The sequence below is a fragment of the Plectropomus leopardus genome, chromosome 7, assembly GCF_008729295.1.
Source record: "Plectropomus leopardus isolate mb chromosome 7, YSFRI_Pleo_2.0, whole genome shotgun sequence".
Taxonomy (NCBI): domain Eukaryota; kingdom Metazoa; phylum Chordata; class Actinopteri; order Perciformes; family Serranidae; genus Plectropomus; species Plectropomus leopardus.
In genome coordinates this window covers 7,712,438-7,725,881 of record NC_056469.1, presented here as the reverse complement: position 1 = coordinate 7,725,881, position 13,444 = coordinate 7,712,438, and the positions used below count along the sequence as shown (strand labels likewise).

Genomic DNA, 13,444 nt, shown 5'->3' with positions numbered 1-13,444 from the left:
GTCCTCTTGTTCCCACACGCTGTGACACCCGAGTCATGCTGCTGGAACGTTAAAACAGGTTGTCAAGCCGCCACCAACAAAAAGAGCAAATCTTTTCTGAAATGCATTTGTCTATTTTTAAAGCAGGAGGAGGATGGGGGGCTTTTGGCTCGGGGACATGCTGCTGAGGCATTAGATGTGATTTAATCTCACTTAATGAAAGGCACCCTCCCCCCTGCGTGAGACAGTTGTAAGAAACTAATGCTGGAATGCTCATTACTGTCTACCTATCTACCAGCAGTGCAGGTTACATTTTACTGCTCTCACCAAGCACGCCATTGTCACTGGCAGTCTCTCCTAAGCTGACACCACACCATGCACACCCTGCAACACATTTTCTCACGCAAGCGTCTGCACGCGCCTCAGGCTCTGCTCCTCACACTGCATATACATCACCACTATTTGTTAACACTAACACAGCCCATGACAGAGTACTGAACAACACCAGCACGTAACCCTTTCCTAAATTAGAGTATGTGTTAAATATACACGTTTTAGGAAAATGGCGACACCAAAAGCTACAGAACTGGACATAACGCACTTTTGGCTTTATTTTGCCATATGCTTTGAGTATGCTGCCCTCTACTGATTTAGACGCATTTGTGCTTTTTGAAATACCAGCATGTGCTAAATTACCAACTGGGCATAGTGAACAACTGCCACACAACCCAGAGCCTCGTGGGCCCTGAAAACCCCAAGGCTGCAGTTTCTTTGCTATCATCTACCAGTTGAATTGAAGCACAATATAAACTGAAATGACCGCTACTTTTGTGACTAATGTTTTCTCTGGGGGCCAAAATATACACTGTAAAATCTGACAAGTTGATCTTACTTTCAATAATTGCCTTGAAAAGAAAAATAAAAGTAAAGTAAATCTAACTATTATTCCTAATTTATGTTTACTTCATTCTTATTTGTTAAGTTTCCTCAAAATGTAGCCATATTTACCTAATTCTGTGAAGTTGTTGCAACATAAAAATGGCAAGTGAAATCACCTTGTCATTTTATAAGTGTTAGCAGCTCCAGTAAACCAAGTTAGTCTGAGCTAACTTGATCATGACAGAGGATTTAGCCAATGATGATGTTAGGAGATCTGCGAGTTCTGTTTTCTTGACACGTTTAGGAAATAAGAAACATGCCTGACTAGTTTGCAAACAGCAGAATACAGATATATTGTAGCACAACTAACTTGATTTACTCAAGTTGCCAAAACTTAGAAAGATTTCTTTATTAAAATTGTCATTTTTAAGTTGCAACAACTTGAAAATTTAAGTTAAACTAGCTCAATTTTAAGTAAACTATTACATATAAAGTAAAGTAAGACTATTAGTTATAATTACTTACATTTTTAAAGGCAAGCGGTGTCCTAGATTTTTTGGGATTATTATGCTCATTTCATAATGTAGCTGGTTTAAATGGAGCTAATTTGACCTACTTTATACACTAGGGAAGTTAAATGTATAACGAAGCACATTTGACAATCTGATCATGTGTTGTTTTTAAAATCAGGTTCTACAAATAACAAGTAACCACAGACAGCAAAAACATGTAATGCAGTTTAAGTTTTTAGTTACTTCCACTACTGATATTATACTTAATGTTAACATGACTTGGGAAACCCTTTGGGCCCAGTTAAAGGTCCACAGCTCATTTTGGCCCCACTGTTCCCTGTAGTGGGTTAATCTGACCCTTGCTTGACTTCAGTGCATGTCGACTGTTTGGCATGCACCAAAGTGTAACATCCACCTGGCTGGATGCCCAATTTGGGATCCACCTCTACCTGTCCTTCATGTCAAACCAGTGGTTCTCTGATAGGCATGGGCGGATTATGAGACAATGGGCCCCTTGGCACTCACACTTTGTGGTGATTTTGCCTCTTTGTTGTTGTTTTGCATCTCTTTGTAGTTGTAATGTTTCTTTCTTTTATGATTTTGAGTCTCTTTATGTTTGTTTTGTGTCACCTTGGGGCAATTTCATGTCTGTCTGGGGTAATTTTATTTGGTTGTTTTTTGTGTCTTGTTTGGTCATTTGGTTTCTCTCTGAGGTTGTTTTATGTATTTTTGGTTGTTTTGTGTGACTTTTTGGTCATTGTGTGAGGTTTTGGGGGGAATTTGGTCGTTTCTTTATTCTATGTCTCTTGGTGGTTGTTTTGCATATCTTTGTGGTCTTTTGTTATGTTTCTTAGCGGTAATTGTGGTTCTCCTTCTCCATGTACACATAAATCTATGTGTACTTGTATTATCTGTCAGTCTATTTAAACTTATCTCAAACCCGCAGAATGTATTAACACGTTCTGTATGACAGTTAAGAGTGTTTGTAGCATTTGCATTAACCAGGTAATCCCTCCATCTCACAAGTCGACATGAATAATAATTCAGACCTGTTGTGGAGTTGAGGGATTTATTCGCCTACACTTGTTGCTTTCTGATGATCGACTCATCCTTCGTGTTCATGTATGTAGGTCTCTGTGTTTGTTTGTGTGTGTGTGTGAAGTAGTTTAGTTATTAGTTTAGTCTTTAATGTTTTATATCAAAGAGTTATAAGTAGACATCATTTTCAGGTTAAATTACAACAATCACCTGAGTGACTTTCATACACTCCAGCATCATTCATGCTGCCTTTACGTGCTGCTCGTAAGCTCTTCCTACGGAATGAAGAAATTATAGAAAGAAGTAAAAAAAACTTGCTGGTAAGGTGCTAAAAACTGCCCACGTGTGTGCAACTGATGGTTAAACTAAATGATTCACTGGACCCACATTTAAAAATGGAAACTACATTAGGAATAAGAAAAAAATAATTTGTTTTGTAAACACGTATCAGGTCTCAATATTGTAGACTCAAAGGCACCCTTCGTACAGTCACTACATTAGATGTTCATCTTCGCTTTTTCAGCTAATAAATTTCTAACTAATCACACATCTGTTATAAAAGTCAAATAGCGTTACATAATAATAATAATAATACAACATTCAAAATAAATAAAGCAAACATAATAAATAAATAAATAAATCGAAGAAAAGCCCAAGTTGTAATATTCCCGACCGCCTCTGAAGGCAGCAGCAGAGCCTCACACTTCCTCCGAGCTGTTCAGTTGTTCAGCCATTTTGATTCGGAGCCGCAGCGCCGGAGAGAAACTGTCTGGAAAAGGTGGGGAATGTGTTACTATAAAAGCACAACGCTGATATACGTTTCGTTCACACTTGTCCTCCACTGTGGGGTTTAATTTAAATGTACAGGTACATTTTTTTTTACCCGGTAAGATAACAGTACTAGTGTCTGTTAGCCTTCAGTTGTAGCTTCGCTAATGTTAGCTCCCGTTAGCTTGGTTGAGCTCCCCTAGCTAACAAATGCACGAGCACAGGCAGCGTTAGAGTTTGGTATTCACCGGCCCCTGGTTTATTTCAGTATCATGCGTCAGTGCTGACACCGCACCCCTTACTACATAGCGTTTCTTAACACTGTAAACAGGGGAGATGGATCCCAGCTAACAGAAGTCGCTAGATAGAGCTAGCCGGTCAGCTAGATGTAACGTTAGCACTTAAATCGATGCTAACGCCCGCTGTTTTCTGGCCAGTAGAGGAGACTCAAGTGTCATGTTAAAGCACATAAACTGCAGCAGCTCTCGTCATGTCAGCAAATGAGATGCCGATGGTCCAAATCATATCTAAATGTAGTCTGCCTGGATATTTCAGGTGTGAATCCAGAGGAGAGATGTGGGACCAGGGGGGGCAGCCCTGGCCGCAGTGGCCTCTGAGCCAGCAGCAGTGGATGCAGTCTTTCCAGCACCATCAAGATCCAGGTGAGTGAGGGATGCACATAAAATCATTTTTCTTCAAAGAAATGTTCCACTTCACAAATAACCTCGATAATTTGAGTTCACCAGACCTGAAACAACCTTCAGTGGGCGTGTGTATCTGGCTGTGTGCAGGTCAAGTGGACTGGGCTGCTCTGGCACAAGCATGGATAGCCCAGAAGGAGTCAACAGGAGCAGAGCAGCAGAACCTTCAGCCCAATGGCCAGGACATCCCAGGCATTGAACCAATTGGGCAGGGCAACCATGGTGCCTTCCAGGGTGACCCAGCATTTGGCAGAATGTGGCAGCCAGGTACATTTTTCTAGGGATGTCCCTAACATTTTTTTGCCCCCAGTCCCAGTCATTTAATATTGAGTATGTGCCGATACTGAGTCCCGATTCAGTACTTTTGTTATCCTAGACTATACAGCTGCAGAGTCCACACTAGGCTTCTTTAAAATAAATAAAGAAACACCTGCATCTTAGCTGTTCATTGATTATTTTTTCTCAATTATAAGCCTATTATTATCTGTTTATTTATTCATTTATGTATTTATTTTACAAAGTAAAGTATAAAATGACAAACCCTCCCTTCATTCTTATTCTTCAGATAAACATTATGATACCAACTCCCTCTTGAGTCAGTTGTTAAGAAGAAATTTCTTTTGCAGTGACGCCTATATGTTCACTGTGCTTTGGTTGTTTATTAATTGTGTTGTCACTGATAGAATGGGGAATGCATGGCCAACCCCCTCCTCCTCCACCCCCTGACCAGGCCTGGATCCCTCCGGGGTCAGGACCGATGGATGTGGTGAACCCCAGTGAGGACAGCAACAGCCAGGACAGCGTGGAGTTCAACTCTGAGGCCCACCACGGGGTTTACCCCCAGAACAGCCATGGGTATGGGGCACAGCCCGACAGCTACGCCATGGCCCCCATGGCCATGAACCAGTTTGATTATCAGGTATGCAGATGTTACAGTAGAAACTGTTGAAGCGTTTGGGTTTTAGTGTGACAACCAAGTAACACAAGAAGGAGCAATCCATAGAAACTGTGCCGGGTCCCAGCATCTAGGTGTATCAGTCATTGCTTTCTTGATGCGGTGCAGAGGAAAGTGTTGGCTTGTTGAGGATCCAGCATGGTTTGGTATTATTTATTAGTTCTTTTATTTTCTTTTTTAAACCAAACAGACATTCTAGCCTAGTCAGGAGTGATGGATGAATGTCAACTAACTTAATCTGGGGACACACAACAACGACCCCCACACTCAGTGCATGCCACTTGGTGGCAGTTAACAGAGGACCTTCTGTACTTTAGCTACCTTTAATTTTAAGTTTGTACTGTCTCTCCACAGCATGGGGCAGCCTCATCCTTTGCTCCGACACCCGCAAGCTTCCACTCCCCATACTGGCAGGGTCCTCCTCAGAACAGACGAGATACCAGACCACCCGGCTTCAGAGACCGGCCCAGATCCCCTATCCAGCTCCCTGTCAAACAAGAGGCCCCAGCAACGCTAGGTGAGTGTGTTTTTCTCTCAATTATCAGCCAGCATATTCAGATTATCTGCCTGAAGGCGCCTTGTGTTGCATGAATGAACAGCAGTTTGTGTGTTTTTCTCAAAGAGGGGGACTTCTCTTTACTTAAAACAATGCTTTTAATGTTATAACAAAGTAAAATAATGCAGCTAGCAATGCCAGACTAGACTTACAGAAATATTAATTACTATTACTATTATTAAGTACTATTTTTTATTCTCATTATTACTGATGCTTTGCATCACATAAGTGATTACATCGCATTTGCTAGTCAGTTGCTACTACAAGCTACAACCAACAACATCATGGCCTATCAATAGTTTTTGAAAATCTTGATATTGATTTGGGGACAGTGACGTTAAACAGCTAGATAGTCTTGCTGTTAAACTGTCAAATAATATTGGCTGCTGCATGCAGTGTTACTGACTTTGAAGACTTACTTTCTGACTCATAGCTGAGCTAAAGGCTTCATTGACCTGTTACCAACTTGTATGTAAGGTTCATCCTATTTACTGGAGTAATAAAATGCAATTTCATTGCATTAGGACCTTATGGGATGGTAATGACTTTTCTAGGTATTAGTCAACCCCTAAAGTGTTATTAGAGAAAACCATGTGAAAAACTTTCAATTTGGATTGCATAATGCATGATTTATAAATGAATGGTCCTTAAGATTTTTCTTTGACATGTGGCCATGGTATAAGTGACATAATGCCCAATGAATGATGCTGACCATTCTTAGGAATGAATGGCTTTTGGCTTCCCGTCGTCCATTAATTCCTAATAATCAACACCACATTAGGTATTATCCTTCACATATTTTATAGCAAAAATTGTAGTGTTTGGATTTCCATGAGCCCTTGAATGGATACAAGGCATTTTGGTGATGCTGCACAGGAATTTTCAGAAAGTTTTCAAATGCTTTTTTTTTTTTTTTTTTTTTTTAACCTTTTTTTCTGTCTTGTTTAGACTCTTTCTGTGTGTGTGTGTGTGTGTGTGTGTGTGTTTTTGCGTTTGCACAGCTATGCTTCCCTATAACACTCAATATTAAATTGAGTGTTATAGGGGAAATTCCCTATCTTTTCTGTGGATTTCTAATCAGTGTTGATGGTAAATGTAGTAGTCTGTGCCTACATGTACCAAGATGCATTGTGGGCTCTCTTGGGGTCGGCTGCCCACACTGAAATTAATTGCAGCAGAGTGATATTTGGTGTCTTTTGGCAATGGAAGGCGTTTTCAGCAAAGACACCGCCCACCAGTACCTGTTTGTGCTGGGCAGCTCAGTTTCTGGAGGCTCCCTGCTGGCTGACCATATCCTCTTGCTTGGCAGCTTCAGCCTGCACTTTGGTTGTATACTCTGGCTCAAGACAGCCAAAATATTGTAAGATGTATCCTCTGCCGGAACATCCTCGTAACATCTTTTTGGGATGCCATATTCACTTCTTGGCTAGTTTAAAATACAAGAGAAGAGAACAAAGAAGGTCTGTTTTTGGGCAGCATCTAGGGAACACCCTTGACAAGTGGAGACAGGCTGTAGTTGTTTCTTGCCTCCTGACTATGTCACTTTCAGGTCAAATATAATCGCTGCATGCAGGAAGAAAAACAACTTTTGCAGATGAAATAAATATTTCTCTGTCAATAGAGCACATGCTGAGGAAATTGCTTCCATTGACTACATTTATTATCAACACTGACTGCACGCAATATGTGATTTTCTCTTTAACAAAAATCCAAGTTCAGCTCAGTAAACTGTCAACATGGTAAAAAATGTATTTGCAAGCGCGTAAAGATTCAAAAGGGCTATATGGAAGCTAACGACATGGCAGTATGTGTATAATTTACTTTGACCTCGTATGTCATTTTCAGATGCAGTAAAAAGACGCACACTACCGGCGTGGATCCGAGAGGGCCTTGAAAAAATGGACAGAGAGAAGCAGAAGAAGCTGGAGCGAGAGCGAATGGAGAAGGAGCGTGCAAAAGACGATGGCAAAGAGCACGAGGCAGACGAGGAAGGGGATGGGCCACGTGTGCCCCGCAAGAGTAAATTTGTAAGCAAGTCATTTCTGGCCTTGACAGCAAAATGCTTCAGTTTACACATTTTATGTTGTATTAGTGATGAAAGAACTTCCAGGGTCGCGAACTGTTTTCTGTGGCGCACGTAGCAGGACTTTAGCACCTTTTACCTTTACAAATGAGGCACGCTTTGCTGCTTGATTGAATCTTTGCTTATGTTTCCATCAGGACAGTGATGATGAGGGTAATGATGATAATGACGATGAGGGAAAGGTCTTAAAAAAAGAATATTCTGGTCGGAGCCCATCGCCTCCTGCAGAGGACAGTGAACCTGAAATGACAGAGGAAGAAAAGGAGTTCCAGCTGGTCAGTTTTACCATGGTCTTTTCTGCATATTTATTGAATTGACTACTTTTTAAGAAGATTTATTGAAAATAATGGATGTTTTTCTCCCTTAAATTAGATGATAATCACAAAAACACTTCTGACGGAGATCTTGCTTGAGGTCACCAATGAAGAGATCCGGCATGTGGCCAGAGAGGCTCACCGGAAAGCCACTCGAGGTCTGCTCTTGTCTTTTCAAGTTTATGCATCATCTATGCTTGTCACCCAGACATTGTGCTAAGATCTGAAGAGTATTCATAATGCATAATTATGTGCATAATAATCTCTTTTAATGAAACTCAAATATACCCTGTAAACAAGGGTGATTGAGCGGCAAACATGGTATACATTTCCAACCATTCTCTGCTAATGCATCAGGAGGAGAGAGAGCAGAGCAATGCTTTCACAAACAGTATTTGAAAACCTGCTCTTCTGGTACATGGTACTGAAGGTCCTGCTGAAAGAGTTGAGTGAATAATTCTCAGCATTGAATCTGACCAGCATCCAGCTTTAGATACAAGTGACTGACTCCATTGAAGCGACTGTGCATTAGTACAGATTGGTTCTTTCCCTCCTGTCCGACTGTTTGACTTGGATTGTGTGACAAAATTTTGTTTGTTAATCCTCTCTTTTTTCTCCATTTTTTTTGTTTTCTTTTTATTTATTTCTTTTCTCTTGTTACCAATGACAGCTCTTGTGAAAAGTGCTTTATCTGTGACCCCCCCTCTCTAGCGACTCTCTTGCCTTTGAGAAAATGGCAGTATGTGTTTTAACATGTTGTTCCTGTTGTTGATGTGAATCAAAGCTCCTGCAAAACAGCTGGCACAGTCAAGTGCACTGGCTTCTCTGACTGGTCTCAGTGAGTATCCCTTTTTCTGTCACTGGGGGGGAGGGAAGGAAAGTACTCATGGGGTGTTAGTAGGAACATGGGAAAAGCTGTTGGAACAACACATACATATTTTAAAGTTTGATTTCAATAGACGTGGAATCTGAGTAATTGATTTGGGTTTAGATTTTGCACCTCGATGATAGAAGCATGCTCTTGAATACAAAGTATTTCTGGTAGGGCTATATGTATTAGTTTGTTTTTAAAGGGGTTTATCGATGTTTCATAGGATTAAGTGCCTTTCACTGGGACCTTGGGTCGGGATTAAGGGCTTTAAAAAGTGAAACCTGATTGTGAGAATATGTCTTAATCCTTACCAACACTCAACAACCGGGGGGCTCTGTTGTGGCAGGTGGGCTTGGTGACTATGGGTCAGACGAGAGTGAGGACGAGGATGAACGCAGCGTGCGAGGGTCCGAATCCTCCGACACCGATGAGGAGGAGTTGCGCCACCGCATCCGAGAGAAGCAGGACGCCTTCCGCCGCAAAGAGCGGGAGATGCAGCAGCTACTAGAAAAACAAACACAAGAGGCTCTGCTTTCAAGAGGTCAGACATTATGCTTGTGTCTTTGCAAGTTTAGACTAGAAACACACTACACTGCTTGACTCTAATGCCTCAGAATGTTTCAACATTAGAGCTTTGATAATATGCGTGTCTCTGGATTTGATACTATCACAATACTGAAGTGTCGATTCGATACGCATTGCAGTTTTTAAGTATTCAGCGCTCCCACTGATCCCTACAAGGCATTGAATCCATCAATCTAAAAATAAGGCCTTAATTGACATTAAATGTCTTAAAATGCTTAGACAATCAAGATTGGATTTTTATTAATCCTTTTTCTGTCATTGCTTCCAAAAAGATCAAAATAATGGGTGACTTAAAAATAATATTTTACCAAATGCCTCTTGCATTAACATCACCAAAAAGTCATGTTTTATGTTACAATTTGAAAAATAAAATACAATTCCCCCTAACCATAACAAATTAATGTCAGTACATGTTTTGTTCCCCTACAGTATTGGCTTCTGTAAAATTTGTCTTAAATTTCATTCCAAGTGGCATTAAAAAAGTATTAAAAAGTTTTAAATCCTACCTGCCTTAAGCTGTAGGAACCCTGGTTCTATGAATCTACAAGTATAGTCATGCAATGTTAAGAAAATTGTGATCTGTGTTTACTTTTTAACACTAGACCTTGGGACAAAATCATACACTTGTAGAGACTGTATATGATATGATGTAATTCCAAAAACAATGCACATCATACATCAGTCTATATTTCTGTATTCAGCAGCATCATATACTGCACAGAAAAGTGGTAACTAAACTAATAACTGTTTTTATGGCATTATTTTTATCCTAGTCAAGCACTTTGTTGCCTTGCTCTGTGAGAGGTGCTATAAACGGAGACACACCTCACAATAGCGGCTATAGCAACTTGTTGTTCAGCCAGCGCAAAACCCAGTCCCCGGATTTACTGCAGACTGGGCTTAATCTATGTAAACTGCTAGAGAAAATTTGCTGATCCGGTTGGGAGCGCGGGCTGGCTAAAATAGAGTAGCTATTTGACCAACTGAATGTCCATCCACTGATGGCACACCATTGTCCAGTTTCTCATTTCGGCTTTGTTTTTCTTTAAACAGATATGATATCACGTTACTCGTTGATTACCACAATAAAAGAGGCAACTTCTGTCCACCTCTGCCTTTAAATTATATCTATTCAGACTGAAAAACCAGATTCTTAAGTGATTCTTAAGAGTTGACAACCAACCAAAATAAACACTTTTAAAAAATTTTAAAAACTTATTTGCATATTTTTTGTAACTACTATTGCTACTGCTACTTAATTTGCTTTTTCTGTATCCATTAAATTGGAAGTAGTAATCCAACAACAAAGAAAGATGTTGATAATTATATCTGGAGTTTAGGTGTAAACATAATCAAATCGGTGCAAAGGCTCATTGTGTCACCAGGAAGTGAAAGATTCAAGTTCGTGCTGACTTGATTTCATATCGAACATCAGTGAAGACTACAGCTACAGTGTGAAAGTTGTGTTTCTAGTCTCTACAGAATCTGATGTTCCCTTGTTTATTCTTAACATAAGTCTTTGTTGTGTGTCTTCACAGAGGAGATGGTGAAGGAGAGACTGAGCAGAGAAAAGGGGGAATATGATGAGGGCCAGCCAGAGAATCCACACAAACAGGAAGTAAAAGAGAGGGAGGCGGAGCCCTTAGTAGAAAGGCGTAGGTCCCGTAGTGAGAAGGAGGGTAGCGAAAGCAAGCACTCGGGCAGAGGGAAGGAGCGATCAGGGCGAGGCAGCAGCGATTCCCCGGCCAACGGCCACAGCAGCAGCTCCCGCTCCACCTCCAGCCACAGCAGCCGCCGTTCTACCTCCTCCTCGTCCTCGTCTTCCTCTGCATCTTCCCGCAGTTCATCGCGATCCTCCTCCCCACGACGGAAGAGGAGACGTAGCCGCTCCTCCTCTCACAAGGCTCGCAGGCGCAGCCGCAGTCACAGCTCCCACAGGCATCGCAGTGATCGTAGTGAGAAGGGCAGGGACAGGAGGAGGAGCAGTGCAGAGAGATCCGGCCGCCACAAGAAAGATCGCAGTGATTCCAGGGAGCGCAGGAGCCGCAGGAGTAGATCCAGATCCCGAGAGAGAGACAGGGGCAGAGCAAGGGGCAGAGACAGCCGCAGTCGCAGCAGAGAAAGAGAAAAGGAGAAGGAAAGGGATAAGGAGAGGAAAAGGAGCCGGGACGGCAGAGACAGCAGTCACAGTCGTAGCAGCAAACACAAGCAGAAGGCCTCCAGCAAAGACAGAGAGAGAAGGAGGGAAAGGAGTCACAGCCATGAGAAAGACAAGAAAAAGAAGGATAAAGATAAAGATAGGGAGAAGGAGTCGGATAAAAAGAAAGAAAAGCCAAAGACTAAAGAGAAAGAGAGAGAGAGAGAAAAGGAAAAAGGAAGCTCTGTAGTCACAGAGGAGAACGGCAAATCGAAGAAGAGGAAAGAGAGCGACTCGTACACGGACTCCCAGAGTGACAAGCACTCGCGGCAGGACAGCAAAGCCAGCAAGAAGGGCTCCGCCAAGGCTAGCAAGAAGCGCTCAGACTCTGACTCAAGTAGATCCCCTTCCCCTGAAGTTAGCAAGGAAAAGAAATCAAAAAAATCCAAACGTAGTCGCTCAAGGTCCACGGAAAAATCTCACAAGTCTGGTAAGAAGGCAAGCCGCAAACACAAGTCTAAGTCGCGATCAAGGTAGTATTCGTTTTTTCCCTTTTTTTCCTACTGTATGTCTTAACTGTATGTGTCATTGTGATTTCTCTGGAGTCATTTTAATTAATCTACTTGCAATTTGCACTTTAAAAAGGAACATTTCTGACTGAATGTTATGAAAATGAACTGTCAACTGCAGTCACATCTGCTTAACTCTGTAAATTCAATTTTGATGCAATAAAAAGTTTTAATGCTTTATGATGGTTTTATCTTTAAAATACAAATTTCTGAAATTCTAACAAGAGTCAGGCAAAGTCTCAGTTTTCACCCTGTTGCCTTAGTAGAGTCCAGTAGTCTGTTTCGTAGCACCTTGTTTAGATGTAAAATCTGTCTGCCCAGAGTCAAGTCCTAGTAATGCCAACCAAAGACATTTATTGCCTAAACTGCACTTTAGGTTACATGGGCTTCTCCTTTCTGCAGACTTTTAGTTTCTATGGAGATGATGTACATTTTGTTGTACTTCGGGGGTACAGTGTGTTTGGTGGGAGGGGTGGGTTATATGTGCATGTTTATATTTTCTAGTCTGCGTGGGTAAGTGTGATTGGTGCAGTATTAATGTCATGTCCATGTCTCTTTTTCAGGTCAACATCGCCCTCCCGTCGTAGCAGACGCTGAGGAGCACAGCTGACCTCCAGATCTGTGCACTTTACCATTTTAAATTCCATGAGTTGAACAGGCTTGTCTCATTATAGAGGCAGTTGTGTAGGTGAACCCCGCTCATACATCTTTCATCTTTGTACATATGTTGTTATTTTTAAAAAAAAAAACGTGTGACTGAAGAACATGGCTTTTTGAATGGTAGGAGTTTTCACTTGTATCATTATGCAAAGCCTAATAAGACTCTATGGACACTAAAAAGTGCAAGCTGTATCATTTTAAACCATAACAGGATTAACTTTTTTTTTTCCTCCAAACATTATTGTATGTGTCCAATAAAACTGTTTGTTCCTTGTGTCGTCTCACTGTCTCTTTTATTTGACAGTCAACAACATAAACCCCTCTTGAGATTCAGTGTTACATTTTTAAGTCAATACACAATCACATGCTTTAGAGAACTATGAATAATGGTTCGTACCTCACTCAGCTAAGGGCCATATAGTTATGAAAAAAACACTTTAGGAGTATGTACCTGAAAATGTCCACCCAATCACTTGATTGCAGATTTATCATCTGATTTATCACCCTTACTGCACAAACCTGATAAAAGTGAAACAAACTCTCAAAGGGTGCTTATAAACCTTTGAGGGACATAGTTCACCACAGAGCACGAATACTAAAAGCTTCTGAAACCTACATAAACCCAGCAGCAATAGAGATGACTAATCTAAATCATAGTCTGTAACTACGTTAACTTTGAAATCTTTAATAATTTATTACACTATTAAATTGCTAAATACATTTCCTCCGCTGTTGATCTACCTGTTCCCCGCTGGCAACAACAACATCAAGTTTCTGACCAGTAGGAACTAAAGTGTGTCTTGTTTCTGCCCGAGCAGATAAGACATGCGCACTGAC

General features: G+C 41.1%; 1 protein-coding gene across 1 annotated transcript; it reads left to right on the top strand.

Moving 5' to 3' along the window:
- Positions 1–3,113: 3,113 nt before the first annotated feature.
- Positions 3,114–12,881, top strand: pnisr (PNN-interacting serine/arginine-rich protein). The gene is made up of 12 exons (XM_042489886.1): positions 3,114–3,186; positions 3,732–3,838; positions 3,968–4,144; positions 4,561–4,796; positions 5,187–5,349; positions 7,234–7,415; positions 7,609–7,746; positions 7,844–7,943; positions 8,570–8,623; positions 9,003–9,197; positions 10,780–11,911; positions 12,511–12,881. Exons 2-12 carry the CDS (start codon positions 3,751–3,753, stop codon positions 12,542–12,544), a joined length of 2,499 nt encoding a protein of 832 aa, XP_042345820.1. The 5' UTR covers positions 3,114–3,186; positions 3,732–3,750; the 3' UTR covers positions 12,545–12,881.
- The last annotated feature ends 563 nt before the right edge of the window (positions 12,882–13,444 follow it).